Here is a 24,408-nt window from a genome sequence, read left to right on the forward strand (position 1 = left end):
ACAAAAGGGCTCTGGAATACCACTGCTGGGAGACGGCCTTCCAGATTTACTCAGACCTAGGGTAGGGAAACAGACCTAGACAAAGAAAGAGATATTCCCGGGGAATCAGGCCAGTCTCTGCAGACTCTGGACAGAGGTGGGACGGCACCTCGGAGGGGAGGGAGAGGTGGCTGGTTCCGGTCTGACGGCCCCTCTCTCCGCGAACTGAAGCGGAAAGGAAGAGGGCTCTCAGGGGCCAGGGGTGTCTGGGCCGGGCGGGTCGAACGCCCAGGGCACTGCGCCCCGCATATGCCGCTCCTGCAAGGAAAAGCTCTGGGTGCGTATGCGGCTTGTCACTTCCTGGGTGCGCAGCGTGAGCCCGAAAATGTCCTCGTGATAGCGTTGCTGATCCTGGAGGGGAAAGAGGGCGGGAGATCAAAACCCAAGTCGGAGTTGCCAGCGGGAGTGGGGGCGGCCCCCGGCCCCGCCCCTCCGCACCCGCAGCACGCCGATGACGTCGCCGGCCTCATCCAGCTCCATGTCGCCCTCTGTCGCCAAGATACGCTGCACCGTCTGCAGGACGCTGGTTGCCATGGTGACATCGCCGCAGACAAACATGTGGCCCCGCTCGAGGCACAGCACGCGGTGCACCTCAGCAGCCAGCTCCGACCGCAGGATGTCCTGCACGTAGGTCTGAAGGGAGGCGGGGTCAGGGGCAGACCCCGGCGGGGCACCAGGCAGGGAAGGGCAGGCCCCGGGGGGAGCGGGCAGGGCGGGTCTTGGGTGCGGGAAAGATACCCAGCGCACCCGGTGGGGCCTTGGTGCGCTGGGGTGGGGTCTCAAGGGACGGAGACAAGTAAGGGGCGGGGCATGGGTGAGGGTGGGTGAGACCCAAAGGGGCCTTGGCACGAGGGTGGAGCCGAGTGGGGGCGGGCGTCTGAGCGCCACTGGGTCGAGCGGAGGGTGCGCACTGCAGGGGGCGGGGCCGGCCTGGGGCGGGGCCGGCCTGGGCCTGGGCCTAGGCGCCCTGGGTTACCCCTGCCCCCTCAGGGTCTCGCACCTTAGGGCTGTTGGGTTCCCTGGAGAAGGCGGTGAGGACGCGGCCGAACACCCCGCGCTGCTGGGCATCCTGCACCTCCTCGCGGTAGAGATGGTCGAGCTGGGAGCACCGGCAGCCGAACACCAAGGTCATGGGGGCAGGCTGCAGCCCTGCAAGCATGACTGCGGCTTGGGAGAGCCCCCCAACCCCCTCCTGGGGACACAGCCCTAGCTGGCCCTCCCACTGGCTACCCTCACCCAGGCTGAGGGGCCCACCCTTTACGGCAGAAACAACCACTCAGCTGTTTGGCCTCTAGGAGGGTTGGGATGCTTTCACAGAGATCCTGCCTGACGCTGATTTACAGAGAAGCCGAAGGTCACAGGAGATGGTGACTTCCCTCTGGTGGCATGGCCAGTAGTGACGCTGTGCTACGCTTGGGGCTTCTGACTCCATGCCCTTTGTACCATCCAACACTGCAGTCTGAGACTGTCTGGCCCCTTCCCTGCTCTAAGTCCATATTCTCCCACACCTTCAGTTCCTGCCCTCTACACCTTCCTCTTAGTCACAAGCTCCCTTCTTTTGATTTACCAGCTCCCCTGGGCACCCCATGCCCAAACTGAACACCCTGTAGCTTCCTTGGGTCTCAGACACACCTAAGTGACCTCTGACACAGTCCAGAGTCCACCTGGGGCATATCTGTCTTCTGAGTCCCAGCCCCATCTTCTCCAGACATCCGGGTTCCCTTTGTTGTTAATCCAATCCAACACTACTTTGTGCTGGGCACCAGGAAGCCAGACCAACAGGGCACTGCCCTTGCCTCTAGGCCTCCGACCCCCTGGTCTAATAAAATTCTTTTCACCTTTGTGGCCCTGTTCCTTGCCCTCTTTCCTACCTGGTTCCTGCCTTCTAGCCCCCTGCTCTTTTGTGCCCCTAAGTTGTGTGACTCCCTCCTGCCTTCCAGTCATTCCCTTGGGCCCCAGCCTCACCTTTGCTCTCGATGTCGTGTAGCCGCTCCTGCCAAAATCCCCGGAAGGGGGCGATGCCAGTGCCCGGGCCCACGAGGATGCAGGGCAAGCTGGGATCAGGCGGCAGCCGGAAGGAGGGAGCCCTAGCCAAGAGACCCTCCATCAGGCCCACTTTGTTTCCCCATATCCCCCATTCTTATCAGCCTCAGCAGGGTTGGGAGAGGAGAACTCAACTTCCGCTGAAAATGAGTTAATGCTTGTGTCTAGCTCACAGTAAACGCAAAGTGTTTAATAAAAGAACTCTGCTGATTGGCAGAAACTTCCTGGACCTGTGGTTTCTGGAGGTTGGGTCAAAGGAAATAAAGCTTAAATTTGAATTGAAGAATGTTTTGGTGTTTCAGTTCAGGAGATATAGAAAATATGGGGGAGGGAAGGACAGACAGCCTTTTAGTTCATCATGGGTTCGCTGAGTGTCTTTGTTTTAAACCATAGCCTCGACATTGGCATTTGGTTTGTACTCACTAGATTGGCAGTTTATCTGTAATTTAGCCTGCTGGATGGGTTTGGGTCACTAGGCCTAGCTGGTACCATCCTGGGAACACTTCTTTGTCCCACCTGAGACTTCCAGCTCCTGGGTGCTGGATGGGGCAATTCTGAACACAGCAGGAGGGAGGGGTACCCTGAGATCCTTCCCTTTCCTCCAGTGCTCAGTGTTACTGTGGTAACCTAACCAGTTCTCCCCGGACTAAATGCGGATGGGGCCCAGTTCCCAAGCACCCTGCCTGCCAACATCAGACTGACCCCAGAGATGTAGGGAGGGACACCGTACACCGTCTAAAAGCAACAGGGCCTGCTGGATCGAATCCCAGCCCCGTCTCTGGGAACTGCAGTTTCAAGATAGGACCCTAAGTCCAAATTAGTGAAAGGCCCCAAACTTAGCCAGAGTTGTGAAGTGGGTGCCCCGTCCTGGATATGTTAAGTGGGGCGTCCCTGCTCCCAATCACACCTTCACCAAAGCTTCTACCCTCACCCTGTGCAACTGCCTGCCGATCCCTCCACCTGTCCTCGGCCATCCGTGACGCACTCTGCCACCCCTGCTTGGACAGACACTCTCTTCCTGGTGCCCCGCCGGCCCCCCTCCCCCGCAGTGCTCACTTACCCCCTGATGAAGCAGGGTACGGGGTCTCCAGCCTTGAGTTGGCTCAGCCACGTGGAGCAGACTCCATAGTGCAGGGGACCCAGCCCATCTAGGGGGTTGGGGAGGGAGGGGGCCAGTGAGGGGTCCATCCCGGGGTCACGGTGTGCTCCTGGTCCTGCCCCTGCTTCCCAGCCTCACCTTGAGTCCTGTATGCCAGCACAGCTACTGTGAGGTGGATCTCTCCTGGATGGGTGCTGGGTGCTGAGCTGACCGAGTAGTACCGGGGCTGGAGCAGGGGCAGCTGGGTGAGAAGCAGTGGGGCAGGCAGTGCCACGGATGGAAACTGCTCGAGCACCTCCAGCAGGGTGGGGCAGCGGAACCACTTCCACTCCTCGTAGCGCCGGGGGTCCTGGTGGGGGCAGGGGGCAGTGAGCTTGGAACCAGCTAGCCCTGCGTGATGACCTCCCTTCTTGACCCCTCCGGAGCTGAGCCTCCTGGGGTTTCTCCCCGCTCAGTAGTTCAGGCCAACAAACATTTCTTGAGCACCTTCTCCATGCTTTTTTTTTTTTTTTTTTTTTTGCGGTACGCGGGCCTCTCACTGTTGTGGCCCCACCTGTTGCGGAGCACAGGCTCCGGACGCGCAGGCCCAGCGGCCTTGGCTCACGGGCCCAGCCGCTCCGCGGTATGTGGGATCCTCCCAGACCGGGGCACGAACCCGTGTCCCCTGCATCGGCAGGTGGACTCTCAACCACTGCGCCACCAGGGAAGCCCTCCGTGCTTTTTTTTTTTTTTCATCCTTTTGGCTGTGCTATGTGGCATGTGGGACCTTAGTTCCCCAACCAGGGATTGAACCCACGCCCCCTGCTGTGGAAGCGCAGAGTCTTAACCACTGGGCCGCCAGGGAAGTCCCCTCCGTGCTTCTTTAAGGCGAGAGAATTCAGAGATGAGTAGGAACTCCAGAGCTGGGTCTTAAAGCCCCAGCACGATAGCCAGGTGGGCTCCCATCCTGGCTCGTCCTGCCTCACCGGCCCCTGCTCCCCACTGGGGTGGCCCCCACCTGGCTGAGGGTCTCGAGCTCTTGCTGTTCACTGGGCTCTTCAGCCAGGGTGCTGAGCAGACGAAGAAGTTGAGGGCTGGGCGGGGAGGTGATGTCCAGGAAAAAGGTGAGAGCCTGGCGCAGCGTACACGGGGGCAGCCGGGGGTCCCGCACCCAGCCGGGAGGAGGGCCACCTGGGGGGGGCACAGGGTGCTCTGAGGAAGGGGCCAAGCCGGAATTGCATTGCCTGGAGAGTACAGGGGGACTAACCACCTCACGGTGTCTTATCAGAGGCCTGGCCCTCGAACAGTGGTGGTGGGCCTGTATGGGCAGCCCCTGTGAGTGTGAGTGTGTGTGTGTGTGTGTGTGTGTGTGTGTGTTTGTGTGTGTGTGTGTTTGAGGGCTCCTGCCTTTCCCCACCCAGCTTGTTTGAACTCCAGGAACTGGTGCAGCATGAGGTAGACCTGATGCCAGCTACAGAGCGGGCTAGGCTGTCGGGGGTGGGTGGAGTGGGGAAGCCTTTGAAAGGAGCCCAGAGGGAGGGGTGGCCTTCTGCGGGGGGGGGGGTGTCAGGGAGTTCTGAGAAGGGAGCCGCCCTCAGTGGACCTTCCAGCAACAAGGCCAGCCCGTCAGGAGGTGGCACAGCGCCTGTGAGTGGAGATGGCCCCCTTCCACCAGATCCTGAACCTGAGGGGACCCTGGGGACCAGAGGGATGGAGCCCCTCACCTGGGCTGCCCTTCTCCAGTTGCTCCACTGCCACAGACTCGGTGGGCGGCGGCGGGTCCTCCACGCGGCTCATCAGCGCCTCCACGAGCCCCGGCCGGTTGGGCGGGCAGATGCCTATGTGGTCCCCCGGCTGGTACTGGAGCCCCTCCTGGCTTCCAGTGTCCAGGCGCACCAGGATCGTGGCCCGGCTGGGGGTGGGGAGAGGGGGCAGTTATAGGAGGGCTGGGCAGGAGGGGGGCGGAGCCAGGGTCTGGGGCGCGAGGGGCGGGGGCCGGCGTGGTGGGGCCAATTGGTCCTCCTCACGTGGACTTGCTGCTTTGTAGGTTTTCCACCAAGAGGACTGTGGCCTGGAACATCTTCCGCCTGTGCACGTGGATCAGGCCTGCGGGGCGGGGGACAGATGAGACAGAGCCGGAGCCGGGGACCCTGGCCTGGCCCCTGAGTGAGTCGGTCCCGGGCCCAGGGGGAGCTGGGGGTCCAGCAGAGTCAGGGTGAAATCAGGGCCGCACCTGGCAGCAGCTGGAGGCCCTCGGCCTGGGCGCTCAGCCGGTACCTCTGGCGTTTCCAGCTCCGTTTGGGGCTGAAGATGTCCTGGGCCGCGGCCTGGGCATCCTCCCCCACGCAGAACGTCTCACAGGAGGCCTGGGGGGTGAGGAGGTGAGGGCTGAGGCCCTCTGGCCACCAGGGAGGGCCTGGCGGCGAGCAGCTCAGGGGCGCTGATGCGGGAGATGGAGCTGGGCCTGCTGGGGCCCGTCGCCACCTTCCATTCCTGGGGCTGCCGGAGCAGAGGCGCCCGTCTCAGGCTTGCACCTGTGGGACAGGCAGCCCCGGGGGCAGGAGGGAGAGTGGAACCGAAACGGAGGCTGAGACTGATGGCATCGTGTCCTTCAGCCCATTTCGTGTCTTGGCTGCTGTGTTAGCTATTCCTTTGCATGTATTTTTGTCACGTCCGCTCGTTAGTTAACCTGGTGAATGTTAATCTTGTGTCCCAAGGAACGCAGAGCTTGGCACCGGAAGCTTCAGCGAACGCATCTACGCGTTCAGACCTGTGTTCACATTCTCACTCCTAGACTTAACAGCTTGCAGGCCTCCTTCTCCCTGTCTTTACACCTCCTTAGGGTCTGCTGAAGATAATGACATGCTTCTATAAAGCCCTTAGGTGCTCCTGGAGTGGGCACAGAATTCCGGTGGCCTTGGGAGGGGTCTCCGACTGGTCTGTCTTCCCCCGCACTGCACACCAGGGGCTAGAGGGGGCCCCTGGGGCAGGACCCCTGGGGCAGGACCCCTGGGAGGGTGTGTATCCTATTTGTTTCTGCTCAGGTGCAAGCCTGGCGAGCCGCTTCGCCGGCCATCAGCTTGAAATCTAGGGCTCACCCATGACGGGCTGCTCCCACCCGTATCACCAGTGCGTTAATCTTTCTTTTGTGTGTGTAAAGTCTTATATCTCTTCCTTCCTTCCCCGGCCCCCTCCCTTCCTTCCTACCCCCACTGCTCCCACCCTGCTTAGCTCAGAGCCTTCCTGCTCTGGCTGGATGCTCCTCCCGTCGGCCGTCGGCCCTGTGTCTCTAAAGTGGTGTCCCCGGCCTCATGCCCTCTCCTCCCTTCTCCTGTCCCACTCCCAGCTTCCTGCCGATTCCCTTGTCTGGATTCTTTAGTCTTGTTTCCCATTCCCTCTTCTTCTCCCCAGCAAACACTGCACCTGTGCTGGCCGGCCCTCCTGCTGGGATGCCCGCCTCCTTCCCATCAGTCCAGACCCGCTGAGCTCAAGCCTGGGGACCTTGGCGGGGCCAGCGCTGCCCTGGAGCAGTGTTAGGACTGCGAGAAGGAGGCCCGTTCAGCTCCAGGCGTGATCCGCAGACCAGGCAGAGCTGCTCTGGAGGAAGCCCAGGCTTAGGAATTCATGGCCCTGGGCTGGCCCCTCCTGTACTCCCCTAGCCGAGGACCCCCTCCAGTCCAGGCGCGGCCCCAAACCTGCCTAGCCTCTGACTTCCTGTAGTTCCTCAGCTTCAGCCCTCGCCTCTGACTAACCCTCTCTTGATCCTTCCCTTCTCCTTCCATCCTGCCCTGCACCCCTCCCTCTGTGCCCGTGGGGGAGGGGGCGGGCAGCCCGTGCCTGCCTGAGGCTGCGGCCTGCGCCTGCAGAGGCCCTAGCAGCTCCACCCGTGCTGTCAGGGCCGTGTCGTCCCTCACCACTTGGGACTCAGCCAGAAGGGCTGGCTGTGCGGTGGCAAAACGAGGGTGGATTTTGGAGGAACAGGACAGGGCCAGAGAACCCAACGAGTCCGGGCATCGGGGAGGGCCCCGCCTCCGTAGGTACGGCAGGTCTCGGGAGCAGATGTCCAGGCTGGAGTGACTTAGAATTGCGGGGTCAGGGTGGCGGGAGCGAGACGTCGGGAAGGGCCCAGGGGCTCACCTGGAAGGCAGCCTGGGCCCAGCCACGGAAGGCCTCCTCCTGGCCGCACAGCTCATCGCCCTGGCCCAGCTGAAGCAGCCGCTCCCCTCCCAGCTCTTCCAGCCGCGTGTCCACCGCACGAGCAAAGGCGCAGAAATGGGGGTACGCCCGGGAGCCCAGCCCAAACACACAGAACCTGGGGTGCAGGGAGCCGTCAGCGGAGGCCACCTCGTCCCCCGCTCCCCGGGGCCCAGGCAGCTCCCCTCCCCCGCGGCTCCCCTAGCCGAGCCTCCCCGGACCTGAGGGTCCCCAGCGCCCCTGCGCTGTCGGTGTTACTGGACTCCTTCCTCTTCCGCCGCCAGGAGGACACCAGCGGGTCTGAGCAGGAGACGCTGTTGAAGCGGATTTTGTAACTCCTGCAAAAGAGGAGGGAGACGGGGTGTCACAGGGGACTGGAGACCAGGCGGGGCCCAGACGCGGCCAGGGGACAGCCTCAGGGTCTCCGGAACAGGCTTGGGATCGGGGCTGCGGCCCCAGGGGGTCTCTGAGCCTCCAGGCCCTGCCTCCTCTCCTGTCTCTGAAGGAGACCTCAGGACTGACGGCCCCTTAGAGCCCCGGGGCCTGGAGTTGGGGGGTCGCAAGGAAGAGGGTGTCCTGAGGCCCCGCTCAGCTGTCCTCCAGCTCGTTGGGAAAATGAGTGTGGAGCCGTGGGAGAACTCTTTAGACCTCCTTTCCTTTCCTTGTTTTTTTTTTTTTGCGGTATGTGGGCCTCTCACTGCTGTGGCCTCTCCCGTTGCGGAGCACAGGCTCCGGACGCGCAGGCCCAGCGGCCATGACTCACGGGCCCAGCCGCTCCGCGGCATGTGGGATCTTCCCGGACCGGGGCACAAACCCGCGTCCCCTACATCGGCAGGCGGACTCTCAACCACTGTGCTACCAGGGAAGCCCCCTCCTTTCCTTTTGTGTCTCCAGATGCCTCCCTGTCCCCCCGCCCCCAAAACTCCCATCCTACTCACTTGTGTTGCTCTGGCCGAGGGGAGCTGTTGTAGGGGCCCGACATCTCCATCAGGGCTGCCGCAAAACTCTGGCGAGGGCAAACGTTGGCATCACAATTAGTTTTGTTTTATTTCAAACTATACAAAATTTCATTCTACACTGGACTGGTCCTTGTTATTATTATTTATGACCTTAAATTTTAATTTGTTTTGAACATTTCAAAAGAGAGGTATTGGCTTTTTGAAAACATTACAGAAGCGTGTAAAGTAATAGAAGAGAAACTCTACCCTTCCCTTCCCTCCAGTCTCATCCCCCAAGGCATGTGTACCATGGACAGATGTTAAACTTTCTATAGTTTATTTTTTAAAGTAAAAATGGGATCCTATTATGTTTACCTGCTTTTTGTCAATAACCTATCATGGATATCCTTCCAGGTCAACACACCAAGATTGACCTCATTCTTTTTTTTTTTTTTGGCCGTACTATGCGGCTTGTGGGATCTTAGTTTCCTGGCCAGGGATCAAACCCGGGCCCCCTGCAGTGGAAGCACAGAGTCCTAACCACTGGACTGCCAGGGAAGTCCCAGACCTCATTCTTTCGAATGATTACACAGCATCCCATCATTTGTAGGTACCATGGAGACTTCCCCCTGCCTGGGGATATCTGGATGGTCTAGGCACAATGCTGGAACACTCATATACACCTGTTTCCTCCTTCGCATATTTCAGTAGGGTAGTCCTTAGAAGTGGAGCCGCTGAGTCAGAGGGTTTAAAAGCTTGGTGGCGTGGTCAGATGGTCCTGTAGCATCAGGATAGAGGAATGCTCTTTCCTCAGTCCTGTCCACACTGGATGTGACCAGTCCAATCTGATAGGTGGGAAATGGCTCTCAGTCTCCCTGCACTGTCTTGATCCCTAGTGGCACTGATATCTTCTAGAAAGCTGGGCCGTATCATATGCTGCCACGGACATAGCTTAGAACCACACACGACAATCTTTACACAGGAAAAACCAAAACGCGGCAAGGCCACAATATCCTAGGGTTAACCGTAGACGCACTTAGATGGTGAGCCTACAGGTTCACCGTAATTAGCATGGACGACCTTAAGTTTATTTCTTGAACATTTTCTTGAAGTGTAATGTACATAAGGAAAAGCACCCACCTTATAAATGCAAAGCTTTACAGATTTGCGTAAACTGAACCTACCTGTGTCATCAGCATCCCATCAAGAAACGTCACCAGCGTCCTAGAAGTCACCTTGGTGTCACCCCACCCCAGTCACTCCCCACCCCCTCTCTGGGGTAACCACCCGGTCTCCTGATTAAAAGCCCACGGAATTGTTCTGCCTCTTCCTGAAGCTGATACAAAGTGAGTCCCCTGGTCTGATTCTTTCGTGTCTGGCTTCTTTCCCTCTGCGTGATGTTTGAGATTCATCTGTTTTGTTGGGTGTGGTTGTATTTTGTTCACCCTCATGGCTGCACCGCATTTCAATAGACCACGATGTATTTATCCGTTCTACGGCTGAGAGTCATTTGAACTGTTTCCAGCGCGGGGATATCATGAACGGTGCTGCTCTAAATATTCTTGTTTGTGTTGTTAGTAAATATATACCATTTTCTGTAGGGCAAATTCCTAGGTTTGCTCCCTTTAGAAACATTTGAGGTAGAATGTACACATATTGAAACGCACGGAACTTAAGGGTGCAGTTCAATCGGTTTGGCTGTACGGTAGTTTCATTAAAAAAAAAAAAAAAAGTTAAACATAACATCTACCCACTGACCTAGCAGTCCCACTCCTAGGTATTTATCCAAGAGAAATGAAAACATAAGGCCACAAAAGCCTTGTACAGAAATGTTCATAACAGCTTTATTCACAATAGCCAAGCGCTGGAAACGGCCCAGGTGTCTGTCAGCAGAGAAGGAGAGAAATAAACTGTTCGTGCCATGGGCGTGGCTCAGCCATGGAGAGGAATGAGCCACTGAGTCACTCGGCAGCGAGATGAACCTCCAAAGTGGGGGGGAGTGAAAGAAGCCAGAATACCGTGCTCCCCTCTCTATGATGTTCTAGACCAGGTGACAGGAATCGGGACGGTGGTCACCTTTGGTGGGGAGATTGAGAGGTGGATTGACTTGGGGAGTTGACAAGGGGGACTTTCTAAGTGATGGAAGTGTTCTCTGGCTTGATGGGCTGTGGGTCACGTGGAGGTAACTATTACTTTTATACTAAAAAAACGTAGTGACTCTAGTTTCTTTAAAAGGGAGATCAGAAGCAGGGCTGAATGGGCAGCGAGGCAGGGGAGAAGGCTTCCATGAGCATTCTGCTCTAGGGGACTTGAGGAGGTACTTAGCGCTAAGAAGGCATTTAGAAACAGAAGCAGATAGGGGCTCCAGAAATGAATGTTCCTGGGGACGGCCAGAGACAGAGAAGCAGGAAGGACAGTGATTAACAGTAAAGGATTCAGTGGTGGGACTCCAGTTTATTCCTTTCAAGATTTGTTCAGAAAGTGAAGTTTCCTAATCTCTGTTGGCATCTGAGCAGTGCTCTTTTCTTTTGTTAAGAGAAGAAGAAATGACAAAGCTGAGATCTCGCTTTAAGTGCCGTCTTTCCCATTTGTCAGTGCCTGGCCAGCCAGGAGGTGCCTTCCGTGTATTAAACACTTGCTCTGATAGTGGAAATGACTTGGGGACCCAGCTAAGCAGGTGTGTCTGTGTGTGTGTGTGGCGGGGGGCAGCCGCAAGGGTGGGCCTGGAGTGTGGCTTGTGCAGGCCCTTGGGTCCCAGTGGACTGTCCATGCTCCTACTCTCACGGCATCTCCACTTTCCATCATGGGGTTGGGGGTCCTGCCCAGCCATTCCAATTCTGAGTCTCCCTTCGTTCCCAGCGGCCCCTTTCCTGGCAGGCCTCACCTCTCCATTCTCTGGGGGATCACCATTCCCAAAGGTGCTGGTCACCACCAACACCAGCGTCTCGTGCTCCAGGGACACCACGTCATACTCATCCATGCACAGGACCTGTGGGCAAGGAGAAGACCATGTCCTGGGGAGCTGTGCTGCGCTGCTCTGGTTCTTTTTATTCTAGTCCTCCCGGCAGGGCAAGATTCAGGCCCCGACTCGACCCCTGAACCCCTGAGGATCCCGGGGTTCCTCGTGGGCCCTGCCTTGTGACCCTCTCCTGTTCTCCAGGCTGTGTCTGAAGGTGGGGGCAGAACCCCCCTTCTTTTCAGATCCCTGCCCTCTGGGCTCAGCCCTACCCGAGGGTCGAAGGCCTTCCGGAAGAGCCTCCCCAGCTGCTGTGCGTAGCTCTGGGCCCGGCCGGTCTCGGAGGCGTACAGAATCGTCGCCTTCACTCGCTTCGCCATCACGGTGCCCATGAGTGAGGCAGAGATCTTCACCGCACTGTGGGCAAGGGTGGGGTGAAGGGGTCCCGGGCACACAGAGACAGGGCCTCCCCAGGTGCGTGACCCAAGCAAGGTCTTGGTGGGTGTGGAGGGGTGGAGTGCCCAGACCACTGCTGGCGATGGGGGGAGGGTCTGGGTATGTGGGAGGGAGGGCAGCACTCCCAGGGAACCTACTTGGCCACTTCCTTAAAGGTCTTCTTCCTGGTGATGCCGGTGCCCTTGGCTGTGCTCCCCTTCCAGGGGTCTGGCTACAGGGAAGCGATGGGGGGGCGGGAGTGGAGGGAGAGGTAAGGAGAGAGAACAGAAGGTTGGAGGCCCCTGGGGCTGCTCAGTCAGAGCTGGCATGGTGGGCAAGAGCCAGTGGGGTGGGCACCTGGTAGCGGAAAGCAGGGGACAGGACATAGTTGACCATCTCCTGATGGAAGACTGGGGTGAGGCTGCCCGAGATGGGGGGCACGATCCAGGCCCAGTCGGCAGGGCAGCCCCCCCTGGCCTTCTGCTCGTTCTCCAGGTGCTTCATGAAGGAGGCCGTGGCAGCGTGGTGGTCCACAATGGTCACTTTGGCAAGCTGGGGTGAGGGACGGGCTTAGACTCAGCCCATAGACCCTGCGCTTCCGTCACCCCAAACCTAACATCTACCGTCTTCCCTGAACCAGTGTCGCCCCTAACTGCGGCACGCGTGGTCAGCAGGCAAAAGGAGCTCCAGTCTGTGCTCTCGGTATGCCTCCCACACCCAAAGAGCCGAAACTCTCGAGACCACATAGAAGTACTCAGCAGGCACTAGTTTCCTCCAATGGCAATGCCCAGCATGCCCTCGTCCTGGAATTAGAGTTTCCAGAATCCAGTGGGTCCCACCAACTGCAATACCCAGTATGCTCTGGGGGCCAGAATTACCGAGCATGCACTAATCAGCTAGGTTCCCATAATTACAGCGCCTGGGACTACAGGCCCGGCGCGCCCCGTGGCGCTCAGACTCGGGAACTCCTTCCAGCTTTCTCTGACCCCCGGCCCAGTCTCTGAGTGCCTCCCTCTCTTCCAGCCCCGATCCCTTGTGCTCCTGGCCAGTCGGGGCCTGTGTACCTGGTAACTGTGCAGCACAGCCAAGTTGATTTCCACGGCTGCCTTATCTTTCCACAGGGATGAGGTGGTCCGGGTATCCAGGTCCATGCAGACGGCCACGTCCTGAGAGCAGGGGTGCGCGGCAGTGGTTGGCAGGGGGCGGGGGAGGGTGGGTGGAGAACATCTTTGTCTCCAGCTCGTGAGTGGAAGGGGTGAGGGCGGGTGGGTAGCCAGCAGGAGGCCTGAGTGCTTCACTTGGGGCTGATTCAGGTTCCTGCCTGCAAAGGCACCACAGGGCAGAGAGGGACCCTGGGGCCGGCCACATCTCAGCCCCGGGCCTTCATTTCTCATCTCTAAAACGGGTTTTACCATGTTTTGAGTCAAAATATGCTTTGAGAAACGGACGAAGGTTACAGTTACAGCTCCTGTCCCCAGAAAAACCACTGCATCTTCGCACGCAGGTACATGCCCCCCTTTGCCCTGACCTTGGTGGTTCCAGAGCCCTCCTCTGCAGTTCTAGGTCGGGAGGCCGACCGGACCTGACCTTGTTCATATTCTCCATGTTGCCGACATCCTATACGTGCCCCCAAGGCCCCCGCCCCACAGGTCCTCACCTCCAGGATGTTGTAGCGGTGGGGATCACACAGGTCCCGCATGCCAATCTCCGTGCTCATGTACCAGCCGCTGAAGGGGGCTGCAGGGAACTCCAGGCCCCCAATTTCCAGTAGCATGTTGGACACTGCTGGGAGGGCGTACCAGCGCAGGCCCAGGGCCGAGAACCACTCCAGCCTGGGGGCGTGAGGGCGTGGGATCAGCCCTGTGGAGCCTTGCCTACCGGGCCACCCCCTGGGCAGCCCTCTCCTCCACCCGTCCCGGCCCCTCTCGTGCTCACGTGGGGTGCTCCAGGGGGACCTCGAGGACCAGTTCGGGGGGCAGAACAAAGAGCTCTGGAGCCTCATCTGGGGTCTGGAGCAGCAGGGGCAGCACATCAAAGCGGCCGTTTCCTGGGGTCCAGCCGTGCTGGATGCAGAGCTGAGGACAGAGCGGCCGGAGAGGGGAATGAGGGGCCCAACCTTGTGCCCTCCTCAGGGACCTGCTTCTTTGGCATCTCCCGTCCTTCGTCTCAGTGAGGTCTCCTCTCCCTGCTGCGCCGACCGCTCTTTGACTGGACCCTTTGGCCTCCTCCCAGAGCCCTCAGGCTGGCCTCCCCGTTTCCACCTGCCCATGCCCACCTCGGTGATCTCCACGTTGGCTGGGTCCCCCCTCACGGAGCCGTCCTGCTGCCTGTAGCCCGCGTAGCGCACCAGTTGGCTGTTCCAGATGCGGAAGTCTCCGCGGCCCAGAGCGCGCTGGGGGAACACCGTGATGGCCGAACTGACGTGGGGACGAGAGCTGGTCAGAGCCCAAGTTCACTGCCTGTGCCTGGGGGAGGGGGTGGGGTCTCAAGCAGGGCGGGGGGCACTCACCGGAGGTTGCCCCGGTTGGTGGCATACTTGACGTGGTTGCAGATGTAGGTGAACATCTCCTGTGCAGAGCTGCAATCCCGCGCGTCAAACACCTGAGCCGTCCGAGGCAGGGGGACAGGAGGGAGACAGGGGTCTTGAGTATCAGCCCCAGGAGAAGGCAAGGACGCGGGGCAGGGACTAGTGACCTTGTCTGCAGCCTTCGAAGGCTGCGGGGGGTGGGTCACAGGCTGTGAACCATGGTTCTTTCTCCTCTCGGGAGCCTCCCTGACCATTTGCACTCACACTGACCCTTCCTGCCCTGCACCCCACACACCCGGCGTAGTCTGGCCTGTTCCTTATCTGCTAGCCGGGGCAAGTGTCTCCCCATCCCTACGGAAGCTGACTCGGCACCTGGTACAGAGGAGGGACCCAGTCACTGTCAAACTGATGATCGGGCCAGGGCACCAAATGATGGGGATGCCGCCTGGGGGTGTGGGTGGCGAGCTCCCCATTTCTCATGGTGCTCAAGCAAAAGCAGGTGGCCCCCGCCAGTCTTCTGACTCTCCTTGAGCACACTGATGATGGGAAGGGGGGTGGCTGCAGTAGGTGGCCTCCGGGGACTCTGCCCATCCTGACATTCCGAAGCAAGGAGGAGTCATCCTGACTGGTGGGGTGGAGGTCCCAGCAAGGGGCTGGGAGGTCCCTTTCCTGCTTCAGGGAGGAGGGGACTCATGTTGGTGATAGGGGCAGCGGTGACAGTGGCTGGCCTGGGGCCAACAGCGGGGTCAAATACGGAACCTCTGGTGGGTTCAGAGTTGAGCTGGAGCTTTGAACAACTTCAAGCGTTTTGTTAAGTGTCAGACAGGATTGTTCTGATTTTATTTGCGCCTCCTTTGGGATTTACTCCGCACATGGCTTTCTTCCAAATTCTCTGGTGTCCGGTTACAACTAAGGAGGCCAAGGTCACGGATCCAGTTCCCCTGTGGGTCGGCTCGCTTCTGGTGGAGCCGGGCCACAGGCTGTTCCCGTAGCCCACGGGAGCTGAGTCACATGGCGGGGTGTGTGAAGGAGGGTGTGAGGCCCAGGCTCCGGGGGACTGGGAGGGAGCAGTGTGTTTGGGGTGAGGACGCTGGGCTGGGCAAGCAGGGGCCTTTTTTTTTTTTTTTTTGCGGTACGCGGGCCTCTCACTGTTGTGGCCTCTCCCGTTGCGGAGCACAGGCTCCGGACGCGCAGGCTCAGTGGCCATGGCTCACGGGCCCAGCCGCTCCGCGGCATGTGGGATCCTCCCGGACCGGGGCACGAACCCGTGTCCCCTGCATCGGCAGGCGGACTCCCAGCCACTGCGCCACTAGGGAAGCCCGGGGGCCTTTTTTGGAAGACTGCTCTTGTTGCTCCGACCGTACCACCCCCCGGGATCACCGCTCAGCTGTCCTCACCTACTCAGTGCGTCCCTCTGTCCATCTGGGTGATTCTCCCCCCCCAGACAGCCAAGGCGCTGCTATGGGGCTTAACGACCAGGTGGTAGCTGCTGGGCTGTGGGCTCCCCTGGGGTAGAGGGAATGGGCGGGGTCTCCCCACTGCTCGGGAACCCCCCGGGAAGCCTCAGGAGCGTCGCAACCCATGTTTTCCTCTCCTGTGTCCCCCTGTCCCCACACTGGGTGCTGGCTAGCCAGCCACACCTGCAGCTTCCCCCACTGGATCCGGCCCACGCAGCGGGGGGCGTTGCGCCAGGCCTGCTTGGCCCCGAACACCAGCTCGCTCTCACGAAGCTGGTAGGTGCCTGTGGCCGCCACCTCGGCTTCCACTTCCTGAAGCCGCTCCTTGTGAGCCTGGGAGCCGCTCCTGGGGAGGAGAGGGGAGCAAGAGGAAGCTGTGGGCGGGGGAGGGCCCCCCGGCTTGGTGAGGGTTTGGCGAGGGTGGCGGTGTTGAGCTCCGGCCCCACGTGGTACCGGGATGGGGGGAATGCGAGGGGCCCTGGGGGAAGGGCCACCTGCCTCTAGGTCTCAGCAGGACCAGGGCCGAGGGTGGGCTGCGGGTCTCGGGGGAGGGCTTACCTCTTGATGGAGCTGTAGTACTGGTTGATGAAGTCCCTGGCCTGGCTCAGCAGCTGCTCAGGGGGCGGAGGGCCCTGGGAGGGTCGGCTCTGCAGTTTCCGTGGAAACACCAGAGAGCCCAGGCAGCGTCTGGGGGTGCAGGGCCCGTCCTGGATCGGGGTGGGGGGTGGTGGCCGAGAGAGCAGGGAGCATCAGATCAGGACCAGATCGGGGCTGGGGGCAGGGCCTGGAGGCAGAGTCTGGGGCAGAGGGAGGGAGGGTCCCGGGAGGTGTGCGTTGAGCCCCCCCACCCCCCAAGACTGGAAATAGCCGGGAGTTTGGGCTGGGCTAGGGAGGCTGAGAGTGCACGTTCCTTAGCTCGTCAGGCTCTTCCCGGTCTCCTCTCCCTTTGAGGGGACGGGCCTCAGCCATGTTGACCTTGACTTGGGAGACGGGGGGCTCCAGGCCTTACCTGCTGTGATTGCGCACACAGAGTGTCGTAGGTGATGCTCCCCGCCTCCCAGTTCTTGACGCGAGGGAACTTGGGCCCCTCTGGAGGCCGGGTTAGCTGGGGGCTGTTGGGAGCCGGGCTGGGGTCATGGGAGAGAAGCGTGTGACCCTTTGGACGTGCCCCAGAGACCTCTCTGCCAGCACTGAGTATCCAGTGATTGCCTGCTTGCTTGCCACGTGCTATCTCACCCTTCCTCCCAGCCCTTGCCACAGCCTTGGAAGGTAAGCAATATTGCACCCCGTTTACAGATGAGAGATCTGAGGCTCAGCGAAGTGAAGGATCTCGCCAAGGGCCGCACGGGCAGAGCTGCCGCTTCTCCACCCAGGCCCGCCGCACTCCTCTGGACGCTCAGCCAGACCCTGGGCTCCCGGGGCTGCGGCGCTGGGATCCTGAGGCCCTGGCCCGAGGCCGGGTCCTCATCCCCACTGCCTCCTCTGGACGTGGGGTGTCCAGCCCCCTGAGGTTGAGATGAGCCCGGCCTGGAGGGGACGGAGCCCCAGGAAGCCCCAGCAGGGATTCCTCAGCCCAGATTTCCCTCCGGCCTCAGAGGCCTTATCACTTCCTCCCAGGGCTGCCAGCCCAGCCTCGGGGAGGAAGGGAGGGACGCAGGCCTCCGCGCGCCTGTGCGGCCAGGCCCCCGGCCCCTTCGCCCTTCCGCGCAGAGCTGCCTGCAGCCCGGCCACCCCGGCTGGCCTGTCACCCCACCTGGCCTCGGGCTGCGTCCTTACTCTCTCCAGGGACCTCTGCCCCAGGGGCGCCCCTGCTGGGGTCTGGGGCTGCAGGGTCAGTTTGGGGGTTGATGGCCAGTGGGAGGAGGGGTCTGGAGCAGGGGAAAAGGGCCTAGCTGCTCTCTCTTCACAGTTCCTCCCGAGGGCCTCAGTCTCTCCCCCGTCCTCTCAGTCCCTGTACCTACCTCTCCCCAGCTCCTTTCCACTCCTGTTAAATAATCATGGCTGTCTGTCGGTCTTGCCGTGAACTAGAAACTTAACAGCAACTCCATGGGGTCAAGTACTGCTATCTCCATATTTTGTACAAACGGAGGCTCAGAGAGGTTAGGTAACTTGCTCAAAGTCGAACAGCTCTTGGCAGCAGAGCGGCGTTCGAACCCTGGCCATTCGCACCTGGTGAGCTGGCACCCTCACCCCCGACCTTCACCTGTCGCCTGCCGGCCTGGATCCCGGCCTCTTGTCTGAGGCTCCCTGACCATCTTGTTCTGTCCACGCTGACAGCCGTTTGGGTGGGCGACCTGGCCCTCCTGCCTGGGCTGCAGGCTCCAGCCCTTCCAAGCTGGGCCTTTAGGCCTTGACCTGCCCCCCTGCCGCCTGTTCCCAGCCTCCGCAGCCCTCACCTGTGGTCTGGCGCGGGCGGGGGTGCGGGTGCCGGTGCCCGGCTGGGCTCGGGCGCTGGGGAGGCCGGGCCCTGCTTGCTGCACAGCCCGAGGCCCAGCCCCAGCCCCAGGCCGCAGGGTGGCCCGGGCTCCTGGCCCACGCTCTTCAAGTTGCCCATGTCGGCTTCGGCCGCGTCTGCTCTGTGGCTCCCGGCACAGCCTCAGCCTTTTCCTTAGGAAGGGGAGGGGGCAGTGGGAGGGGGCTCTCCACTGCGGGCCCTCGCCCCGCCCCTGTCCCACACACAATGGGACAGGAACAAGCCCGGCTGGGAGGCTCGAAAGCCTCGGCTCCATGCCCGCAGGCCCGGAGGGTGGAGGGCCGGACGCCTGGGTTCCGCTCTGAGGACGAGGGAAGATAAGTGGGAACCCAGGTGCTGGCAGACCCCTGGGGCCCGAGTGCAGGAGCTGGGGTGCAGGGGAACGGTGGGGTGGGCTAGCCAGAGCACCAGCAAGACCCTTCTGTGGTATCTGACCAGAGGGCAGGTCTTCCACCTCACCCTTGCTGGCCTTGCCCTGAGGGGTCAGACAGAAGGGGGGCACTGGGGCAGTGGCTGGTGATGAGTCCCTGCTCTTAGTGACCACAGGGACCTCTAGGGTCACCCCGGTGCCCTCCTTCACCACCTTCCCTACATCTAAGGGCTCCTGGACCCCTACCTTTGAGTCTTTGGGGGTTCTTGGGGGTACAGGCTCAGCAAGGATACCGTGACCCTTTGTCCTTGGGTCTGGCATTAGGGTATCCCTTTCCATCCCAGCCCCAATTTCCTGGAACCCCCGCCCCCTGTGACTCAAGTGGGGGACACAAAAGGGCAGGAAGCTACCACCCAGGGCCTCCACGCCCACCCTGTCATACCGTGACGCATGCTTCCCTGGGGGAGGTCGGTCAGCAGACAGACCCAGCAGTCAGGGCTGGGGCAGAGACTGACCACTGGGGAAATCTTGGGGCCCTAGCAAGAGCGGGGTGGGGGTGGTGGGGGTGAAGGGAAACTAAATTCCCAGAATGCAAGTGGTACACATGGGCACTCTTCAGGTACCTCAAGGAGTAGTGCATGCTGGGGTTTGTAGTTCTAAGCCATCTAGGGGCTGGAGAAAGGCCGTGAGCTGGGGTTTCTGGGTCTACAGGGATCCAAGCCTGGCGGATTTGAGACCACAGAGACTAAGAGAAACTGTGAGAAAGAAACGGAAGTTGAGAGACTGGGATAGGCAGAGACAGGGAGAGGCAGACCGGCAGACAAACAAACATGTAGATTTGTGTTGGCTGGACTACTTTGAAAAGCAGTGGAGGATATGATTGGTGTGGGCCTGGGTGGGGGGCGGGCAGGCGGACCAGCCGGAAGGAACGGGCCGTGCTGGGAGCTCTGGGATCACACCAAGAAGGTGGGGTCTGCCAGTTCGGAGGCAGGAGGGTGAGGGGGCTTTGTAGACACGGACAAGCCTGAGCTCCTGGGCTTCCAGAAAACTTTGCTGCCCCTCCGTCAGCCAAGGGGCAGGTGAAATGCAGAAGCACAGGGCCTGTGCTCATCCCGGCTTTTGCCCGCCATGGCCCTGGAGCCCAAGGCCCCACCCCGCTCGCCTTCCTTTCTCAGGGAGGCAGGAGATGGGAGCCAGGCGCCTAGCTCTCAGGTACTCTTCCCCGCCATGCCTGAGGCGCTGAGGCAGACAGACCCCACTTCTGGCTCCCATTCAGCCACCACCTAACACGCGCGTGACTGAGAATGACTCCTTTTTCCGGATTCCAGTTAATGGAGCTGTGGCTGGCCTCCCCTGGGACAAGGTGGCAACAAGCATCAGGTGCTGAAGTCTTCACGACCTCTCGCCTGCAGCACTGACCATAGCCCTTCCCTGTGGACTCCGGACCTTGGGTCTCCCCTCCCATCCGCGCTCCACACTACGGCCAGATTCATCTCGAAATCAGGGCTAACGTCATGCTTTGGCTCCCCCTGAGACCTTCAAACCAAGGTCAACACACTGGCCCAGCCCTCAATTTCCCAGATGTGCTACTCATGCCCTCTGTTCTAGACAAATGGGCTTCCTCAAAGATTCTCAAACTGTCCTTGTGTTTTCCTGCCCCTGGGCCCTTGCTTATGCTGCCCCCGCCTCCTCTCCCTTAGCCTTCTGACTAAAGGAGATCTTTCTTTTCCTTCCTCATGGCCCAGCCTTGGCAGCCCAGGAGGACCTGCTGCAGGAGATGCAGGTATAATGCCCTCAGACTCTGCCCAGCAGCCAACCCAAGACCACATGCTCCCCCAAGGCTTCAGAAAGTCCCTGAGCCCCCGAGGTACGTGGGCTCACGTCGCTGCCCGCCAGGGGCCTCTCCAGGTGGTCTTCCTGCGGCGTTCCTGTTGGCCTGATGAGACCATCTCAGGGCTCCCTGTGGTCTGAGGCTGTTCCCATCCGGTCCTCCCCCCACCTCTCCTTTCACAGGTGTCAGACCTGCATCCTGTTCCAGAGGCGTTCCCTCCCTCCCCGTTATCTTTCGCAGGCATGAATCTCCTATGCTTCCAATTCCTTCTTGGTGTACTTCCTGGAGGATCCGACCAGCACACGGCCCCGCTATGTTTCCTCTGTGAGGCTTTCCTCCAGCCCCCTTCTCCAGGCTCCCCGGGCCACGGGAATATCTCTTGCTCTGGTTCCTCCCAGCGGCGGTTCTCGGGCAGCTTGCCCTGTCTGATTTCTCTTCCAGACGAACTTGTGTGCTCTGGAAGCACAGGGCAAGTTCTGCTCATTTGCTCTCCTCGGGCCTGCATCTCCTGCCCCAAGCAGGTGTTTTGTGAATATCGGCTTGTTCAGCTGCAGATGTGTGCAGCCCCCCGGGGGCCCGCAACAGTCTTCCAGGGGCAGTTGGAGAGGGGCCGCTGAGAAGGGAGTCAGCAAGGCTGGCAGGTCGTGGTGGGCAGAAGGCACGGGGTGGGCTGGTGAAGGAGGCAAGAGGGGCCCTTCTCTGGCCACAGAGAGGCTGGGGACAGTTCAGTGCAGCTGCACTGATGGCGGGGACCAGGGGGCCCTGAAATTTCGGTGGGGATCTGGGTAGAGGGAGCCACAGCAGGGATTTTAGGAAGACAGGGAGAGAAAGTAGAGCTAGAGAATCAGAGGTGAGGCTCTTACCACAAGGAGGTTTCCCTTTGGCCGCTTTTCCTGGAGTTTTGGCGGGCGCTGCCCCGCGTGTCTTAACTTTCATCAAAATGGACTCTGGCATGCCCGACGGTTTTTGACTCTTCCACCTCTGGGATGGGGCCTTTCCCATCCTTCCCCAGGCCCTGCCTTTCTCTTTGCCAGCCATCCCCACTGGGCATTAAGGCTCAGCGGCTGACTGCTCTTCTTAGCTATTGCATTTTAAAGAATAACTGCTGGACTTCCCTGTCGGTCCAGTGGTTAAGACTCCGCCCTTCCACTGCAGGGGGTGCGGGGTTCTATCCCTGGTCGGGGAACTGAGGGGAACTAAGATCCCACATGCCACATGGCCAGAAAAAAAAAAAAAAGTAATTGCTGAAAAAACAATAATTTCAAAACCCGCAGAGTTGAAGTTTCCACCGGTAGGAAAGAATTTTAAATTAATTAATTAATTTTTTCTTAGCCACGCTGCACGGCTTTCAGGATCTTAGTTCCCCGACCAGGAATCAAACCTGGGCCCCACAGTGAAAGCACTGGGTCCTAACCACTGGACTGCCAGGGAATTCCCAAGAATTTTAATTTCAAATTATGGTATTTCAAGCTGGAATCTGTTGAAAGGAATCCAGCAGAGGATCTGTTTCGGAATCCAGCCCTTCGTCTCTGACAGTGGCAGTGTTTTCTGCCACTGCGGGGGCGGGGGGCAGCCCAGCCCCCAGCCCCAGCCCCATCAGTCCTGGTCCGGGAGGGTGACAGACGTTCTGTGGGTGAGTAGCCAGGCCCTTGGCCCTTCCTGCCCCCTCAGAAGGCAATAAGCCTTGCTCCTGACTTCCCTCTTGGAGCAGGAAGCTGCGCAGGGCTTGGGGGATGCGCTGACCTTGGGGGAGGGAAGGGCCTGGCTCCTGGGGTGTGTGCAGGGGCTGTGGAAGGTGGCGGGTGGAGGGGGAAGGAGCGGAAGGCCCTTGCTCTTTATAGCCCAACCCGGGGTTGTTCAGTGTGAGCTGGAAGTGCCCCACCCTCCCCACTATGAACAGCTTCCTTCCTGCCTGCTGGCAAGCCTGGGTGGGAAGCCGAGGGAAGGGAGGCCGGGAAGCAGGCAGAGGGGAGTGGGGTAGCCCTCTGTGGCCCAGGGAGGCCCCTGTCCTCCTCAGGATGTAACTCCTGTTGGGAGCAGAGAGGTTTGCTGAGCTTCCAGACTGCAAGACGGAGGCTGGGTGTTTGGGGAGGGGCTTTGGACAGGGTCTGGGGTGTTCAGGGCTCAGGCTTTGGAAGATGTTGCCTGTCGGAAAGGGGCTCCTGGCTGGCACTGGGGCAGCGTCAATCAGCCCGGCCTTTCTTGAGGAAGCCACATGGGGGCAGCAGAGAGCTGGAGACAAGAGATTGGAGCAGAGGCCTGAGCTCAGACACCCAGACCCTCAGACAATGAGACCCAGCGTGCTGGAGGGACAGTGGTGTGTGCCTCTGGCCCAGCTCGGGTGGTGGGTCCACACTACCCCTCTGGGACCCTGAAGTGGTTCGTTTGCGTAAGCCTGAAGTTCCTGATGATGACTCTGACCAGCCCACCCCCAGACCTTCCCTTGGGAACCCCCCTGCTTCTGCACAGACCCCAGGGGTGTGGTGAGTTGAAAGCGCAGGGAGCACGTCCAGCGGGGCCCGGGGTGTGGGCAGCAGGTGCCCCCTGGCTCCCGTGAGAGGACGCAGTTCTGGCAGCTGCTGGGGAGTCGTGGTTAGGGTTAGGGTGCTTGTAGATGCCACCCCATCCCACAGGTGAGCTCCCTAGGGCACATGGGCCCTGTTCTGGAGACTTCTGCTTCCTGGCTCTCAGACTGGTAAGAAAGTCATGGGAGAATCCCAACACCTTGCCCTGGGAGTGACAGCGACCGTCGACCTCTGGGAGCTCCTGGGGGGAGGGCACTAACTTCCGGAAGGAAACCTGGGTGTCTCCAGGCCTTGATTCTCCTTGAGGTCTAGACTCTTGCTTCTGAACTGCGGCCCTGAGTGCATTCTGTGTGTGTGTGTGTGTGTGTGTGTGTGTGTGTGTGTAAGTATGAGTATTCGTGATTGTGCATGGATGTGTGTGTATATCTGAGGGTGTATGTACATGTGTCTGTGTGTCTGCGTGTGCATGTACCCTTGGGCAGCGTGACCTGGGGCTCAGTCCGTGACCTGCCTCTCCTTCTGGTCCCTGACCTTCCAAAGCTAATTTGGACCGAGAACATCAGGGTGGATATAAATGTTTTCACATCCTTGGGGACTTGAAAATGTCCTTTGTTCCTGGGATCCAGAGTGAAAGCGAGGAGTCTTTGGGGCCAGGCTGAGGCTTCTCGGTTGATGAACATGGAGTCCCCTATGTCAGGCCATGGGGACCCTATGTAGAAGGCCATGGGGGCCCTATGTCAGGCCAGGGGGGCCCTATGTCAGGCCATGGGGGCCCTATGTCAGGCCAGGGGGGCCCTATGTCAGGCCATGGGGGCCCTATGTGAGGCCATGGGGGCCCTATGTCAGGCCAGGGGGGCCCTATGTCAGGCCAGGGGGGCCCTATGTCAGGCCATGGGGGCCCTATGTGAGGCCATGGGGGCCCTGTGTAGAAGGCCATGGGGGCCCTATGTAGAAGGCCATGGGGGCCCTATGTCAGGCCATGGGGGCCCTATGTGAGGCCATGGGGGCCCTGTGTAGAAGGCCATGGGGGCCCTATGTAGAAGGCCATGGGGGCCCTATGTCAGGCCAGGGGGGCCCTATGTGAGGCCAGGGGGGCCCTATGTGAGGCCATGGGGGCCCTATGTAGAAGGCCATGGGGGCCCTATGTCAGGCCATGGGGGCCCTATGTCAGGCCATGGGGCCCTATGTGAGGCCATGGGGGCCCTATGTCAGGCCATGGGGGCCCTATGTAGAAGGCCATGGGGGCCCTATGGCAGGCCAGGGGGGCCCTATGTCAGGCCAGGGGGGCCCTATGTCAGGCCATGGGGGCCCTATGTCAGGCCAGGGGGGCCCTATGTCAGGCCATGGGGGCCCTATGTGAGGCCATGGGGGCCCTATGTAGAAGGCCATGGGGGCCCTATGTCAGGCCATGGGGGCCCTATGTCAGGCCATGGGGCCCTATGTGAGGCCATGGGGGCCCTATGTAGAAGGCCATGGGGGCCCTATGTCAGGCCAGGGGGGCCCTATGTGAGGCCATGGGGGCCCTATGTGAGGCCATGGGGG

The 24,408-nt window shown here is 60.3% G+C and overlaps 1 protein-coding gene across 1 annotated transcript; it reads right to left on the minus strand.

The window, feature by feature from the left end:
- Window positions 1–26: 26 nt before the first annotated feature.
- On the minus strand, window positions 27–18,231 carry NOS3 (nitric oxide synthase 3). The gene is made up of 26 exons (XM_030854216.2): window positions 18,064–18,231; window positions 16,677–16,794; window positions 16,226–16,374; window positions 15,851–16,013; window positions 14,193–14,284; window positions 13,959–14,100; window positions 13,619–13,758; window positions 13,341–13,515; window positions 12,748–12,849; window positions 12,041–12,235; window positions 11,842–11,915; window positions 11,521–11,665; window positions 11,177–11,281; window positions 8,293–8,360; window positions 7,576–7,692; window positions 7,298–7,472; window positions 5,394–5,526; window positions 5,188–5,266; window positions 4,885–5,072; window positions 4,179–4,351; window positions 3,320–3,530; window positions 3,143–3,230; window positions 2,005–2,126; window positions 1,040–1,188; window positions 478–672; window positions 27–390 (listed from the first exon to the last, which is right to left on the minus strand). Exons 1-26 carry the CDS (start codon window positions 18,219–18,221, stop codon window positions 229–231), a joined length of 3,618 nt encoding a protein of 1,205 aa, XP_030710076.1. The 5' UTR covers window positions 18,222–18,231; the 3' UTR covers window positions 27–228.
- Window positions 18,232–24,408: the final 6,177 nt, after the last annotated feature.

This window comes from Globicephala melas, chromosome 9 (genome assembly GCF_963455315.2).
Source record: "Globicephala melas chromosome 9, mGloMel1.2, whole genome shotgun sequence".
Taxonomy (NCBI): Eukaryota; Metazoa; Chordata; class Mammalia; order Artiodactyla; family Delphinidae; genus Globicephala; species Globicephala melas.